At 39.0% G+C, this 4,556-nt stretch overlaps 1 protein-coding gene across 1 annotated transcript; it reads left to right on the forward strand.

Annotated features, from left to right (window-relative positions):
* The first annotated feature begins 748 nt into the window (after positions 1-748).
* Positions 749-4,284, forward strand: LOC109005220 (probable phospholipid hydroperoxide glutathione peroxidase). The gene is made up of 6 exons (XM_018984038.2): positions 749-1,140; positions 1,723-1,799; positions 1,882-1,943; positions 2,606-2,724; positions 2,806-2,973; positions 3,999-4,284. The coding sequence occupies exons 1-6, from the start codon at positions 883-885 to the stop codon at positions 4,029-4,031; spliced, it is 717 nt and encodes a 238-aa protein (XP_018839583.1). The 5' UTR covers positions 749-882; the 3' UTR covers positions 4,032-4,284.
* Positions 4,285-4,556: the final 272 nt, after the last annotated feature.

Here is a 4,556-nt window from a genome sequence, read left to right on the forward strand (position 1 = left end):
TTAAATCTCAAAATAATAATAATATTAAAAAATAATATTCTGACAATATTTTATTCAATCAGTTCATAGAAGACTAGAGGTTCCAAAAAGAGTTTTTCTACAGATCAGCCATTGTTCACGACTGATCTGTAGCACATCTTACATGTATTAATTAATTAATTTTTTTTTAAGAAACAAAACTTGTGTTTCATCTCTCAGCTTACTCACGCGGGTAGCACCCATCTCCTCTAACCGATTCTCTCTCTTAGTTCACCCAGCCCTGCCGTGCTGGACCAGCCATTTTGAGCTGCCTTCAAGCCTCCATGTGCAGCCCCCTCTTTCAACCCGAAAATGGGTTCTCCTACGCTCCCTCTTGCCGTTGCTACCGCTGCCATCGTCAACCTCCAACCCCACCGTCGAGCACCACTAATCTCTTAACCTCTCCCTAATCACCGTCGAGCTTCCATAACACGACGACCCTCTTCCTCTCTTTTCCAAAATGGGTTTAACCAATGCATGATTCTCCTTCTTAGCCTACCGTACGTTGCCACCTCAAGCCTCTATTAGCCACCATCGACCTATCCCAACCATCCATAATCTCGATATGTCCCTCACGCACCCTCCCTCTTCCATGAGTTGTCTGTTGTGAATTAAGGGAAACAAAATCTCCAACCGACAAGTAAGATTTAGATTTAGATGCAGCCAAACAGTGGCTGATACTAAGATTTAGATTTTTTCTTCCAAAAAGGAAACAAAAGGACCACGTGTCGGTGTAGCCAAAACTTCCACCGACTGCTACTTTGGCTCTCTAGTCTTAAGACAGAGTCCACGATTCACATTCAACTGTCAACCTCCTTCCCGTGCTCCAACTCTCAAGCCATCCAAGTTCCGAAACAAACGAAAATGGCTGCCATGCCTTGCTCTGCTTCTTTATATGGTTTTTCTCGAACCAAAATGACTCCAAGTTCTTATTCTCTACGGCCTTCAATGGCTTTCTCGATCCCATCCATCAAAACCGCACTCGGGTCCTCCAAATCAGCCATCTTTCAACACGGGATCTCTTTGCAACTGTCAAGTTTTCCCGGGGTTCTGCAATCTCGTTCGTTCACAGTAAACGCCAGAGCGGCTACTGAGAAGAGTATCTACGATTTCACCGTCAAAGTAAGTGTTTTAGGGAAGAACCCCTTCTTTTGTCCCCCTTTCGATTCTTTTTTTTTGTCTCGCTTAGCTGTAAAACTGTCGGTTACTGTTCACATTTCGACTCTTCTGTGAGTTTTCTTTTAAGTCATGAGGTGTGGGCACTGGGTGTTAGATGACTGATATAACACCCGAGTGTATTCTTGTGGTATATTTTGTTTTGTGTATATATGTGACTTTCCAGCATCTAATTGGACGTGACATAGGAAAAGAACCAAAATTTATGAACTGGCAAGTGGAAACTCTGTCCTGTATTTTGGCTTTGTTTTTCAAAAACTGGACAGTTATTTTGATCGGTAAAGCTTGGACAATTAAGATGAAAACGGCCAAATTTATGGGCGATTCGTGGTGAAGTGACAGTCTAGTTGGTTTTCGTTGGTATATATGAATTCCCGTGGGAATTGGCACCTAAGACGTGAAGCGAATTCAATTTTATGTACAGACACGTGTTTTCTATTAGTTTTAAGTTCAGGGCAACTGAATTTGGGGAGGAACGTGGAAATATGTATAATATTTTGTGCTTATGTGTGGAGTTTGTTGATGCAGGATATTGACCAGAACGATGTTTCTCTTAGCAAGTTTAAGGGCAAGGTTCTCGTGATCGTTAATGTTGCTTCAAAATGGTATCCACGCCTCAATAATGATTTGCAACTCTGTTTACTTGTGTTTGAGCCGATGTTTAACCTTTTTTTGTTCAAATCACAGTGGTTTGGCGACTGCAAATTACTCGGAACTGTCCCACATATATGAGAAGTACAAAACTCAAGGTATTCTATTGTAAATGGAGGATAGTGCCTGGATTTTGTTTGTTTCTAATTTTAGGGTCTATGACACTTGCACAAAAAGAACTGTGATTAATGTCTGCCTGTGTACTATTCATAAAATTGTTCCTGCTGTTTCCATATGATGTAATTGAAAAAAAGGGTAGTGGTCTCTTGAGTATGGAAACGGGGACTCCTCTAAAGTTTGTATACCTTAGTGTTCAAGGATGTAGAGATCAGTCAAACATGCAGTTCGTTTTTGTCTCTCTAAATGTCTTAGAAATATCGTAACAATGCATCATCATACATTGTTTCCTTGCTGCAGCAGTTTGGTTCATGCACTGCACATATCATAAAATTGCTAGTATATAATTTATTCAGAGTCAACAAATGATCCAGAAGAGACAAAAAATGTGGAAATTTTGATCGCCTTTCCCACACACTGCCACCTACATAGACATGCATATATGTATCTACATACGTGTACACACACACACACAGAGACATATATAGATACATGTACATATTTAAAGCGTCTGAAAAGTTCTGGAAAAATTCACATGACTTATTGTTGATTGTTGATAAATCCCCATAATGTTTCTTTCACATGCTGGGAAGATATTGTTTTCTCGTAAATATGTTAGTCCTAAATTTTTTTCTGATTGTAGGACTTGAGATTCTAGCTTTCCCTTGCAATCAGTTTGGGGGGCAAGAACCGGGATCAAACCCAGAAATCAAGCAGTTTGCATGTACAAGGTTTAAAGCAGAATTTCCAATTTTCGATAAGGTGTGTTAAATGCTTTTTTCTTCTGTACATAATTTGGTTGGCAGAGAGTGGTACTCAAGCACTTGGCGTTGTGCACAACAGGTTGATGTCAATGGGCCTAATACAGCTCCAGTTTACCAGTTCCTGAAATCAAGTGCTGGAGGATTTTTAGGTGATCTTGTCAAGTGGAACTTTGAGAAGTTCTTAGTGGACAAAAATGGTCAAGTTGTTGAAAGATATCTGTCAACAACATCGCCTTCTCAAATTGAGGTACTCCTTTTATTGTGCAGCCAGTTCTGTAGTTTTGGAAGTTCCTTGATATTAGATACTGGTTGAATTAAAAGATTCATCAGTTACGAATTATTGGCAACATTCATGAGGCTGTTTACCCTACTTGAAATATCTCAGGATGTTAGGTAGTACCTACACAAACTTGGACATGTAATCATTATAAAAATAATTTTTTTTTGGATAACTCCTATGGCGAAGTCAGACAAAATGCCTTTATAATACAGGAATCAGATACAAAGTGAAAAGTTTTCAAAGTACGCGTATGTTAACATAAGTGCACTTTACAATCTGTTCGACACCGTTTTCTATTGATGTGTGGAGCTTTTCTTGGAGACGACTAAGTTAAATAAATAGGCATGTAGATCTAATGGTTTCCTAAATTTACTGGTTGAGAGAAATGTATTACTATTCCTGAAGGCACTAGGCGTTTGGATTTGTTGTTGATTGCAATCCATCTGAAATAAAGGGATTATACTTTTACCCCCTCGAAGCTTTTTAGTAAATGGATGAACCTTTTGGGCTTTTGTTTGAGTTGTGACTTGTGCTAGGCTCTATGTTGTGGTTTAACTGGTATACATTTGGAACTATTAGCAGCTTCATACCCAAGGTTCCGGCGTCTGTTAAGAAGTTTATGATGTTGGTAGTGAACTAAGACTGTGAATGATGCTACCACAAAACTTTGCAAGTTAGTTCACATGTAATTGGGTTCTAAAAAGAGAATTCACTGCTCATCATTTTATTTTTTGGGGGGGATTGGGGGCACCACTTTTATTTGAATTTCAAGGTGGTTAATCTGCAAAGACCAATAAATAAATGGTATCATGTGATGATGCTTCTACCCATTGGATTTTCTGTTTATATTTCTAAGATCATGTGTTTACCTGTTGATAATGAATTCTTCCGAAACTTTTACCTGCATGAGTGTCCTCGTACATATTCTTTCATGTAACAAGTACTGGAAGAAATTACTCTGCTTCTCTGATGTATTGCTTCAATTATTTCAGAAGGATATCCAACGGCTCCTTGCAGCATCATAGAACTGCGAAGGCATGCATGGATCATCAGCTATGCTGAGGGGAAAATAATGTTGGGGTATATCTAATGTAGGGGTATATCTATATATATCTGGATTACTCGTTACTCAAGCAGACATAGCTTCTATGCAATTTATAATTCTAAAGTTGCTCCCTTTTCCCCCTTCCCCACCCCCAATTTTCTGTGCTGTTATTAATAAATTGCTTAATACAGGTCTACAGCAAGAGAGCCTCTGTGCGTGCGTGTTTGGGTTTGGGTTTGAGTTTGAGTTTGTGATTGTTTATCATAACTTTGGCAGGGAAAATGGGTTGGACCTCTCTTTATGGGAATACTGGAAGATGAAAAGGGAACTTAAATCACATATTAACAACGAGTCATCCCCATATTTCTTTCATTGGGTTGAGATTGAATTTACCAAACGAGGCTTTTTGCTTCAGGCCATCTTATTTAATCTATCTCATATGCCAAAACAAACGGGGCCTTACTAATATTTATGATTGTGTCCAAGTTTTTCACTTCAGGTCTCG

This window comes from Juglans regia, chromosome 11 (genome assembly GCF_001411555.2).
Source record: "Juglans regia cultivar Chandler chromosome 11, Walnut 2.0, whole genome shotgun sequence".
NCBI classification, from domain to species: domain Eukaryota; kingdom Viridiplantae; phylum Streptophyta; class Magnoliopsida; order Fagales; family Juglandaceae; genus Juglans; species Juglans regia.

What these genes read in the sequence shown, in the direction of transcription:
- LOC109005220 (XM_018984038.2), top strand. Translation starts at nt 883, where the DNA reads ATGGCTGCCATGCCTTGCTCTGCTTCTTTATATGGTTTTTCTCGAACC. An exon ending in TCTACGATTTCACCGTCAAA is followed by an intron (nt 1,141 to 1,722) that starts GTAAGTGTTTTA and finishes TTGTTGATGCAG; the next exon opens with GATATTGACCAGAACGATGT. An exon ending in AATTTCCAATTTTCGATAAG is followed by an intron (nt 2,725 to 2,805) that starts GTGTGTTAAATG and finishes TGTGCACAACAG; the next exon opens with GTTGATGTCAATGGGCCTAA.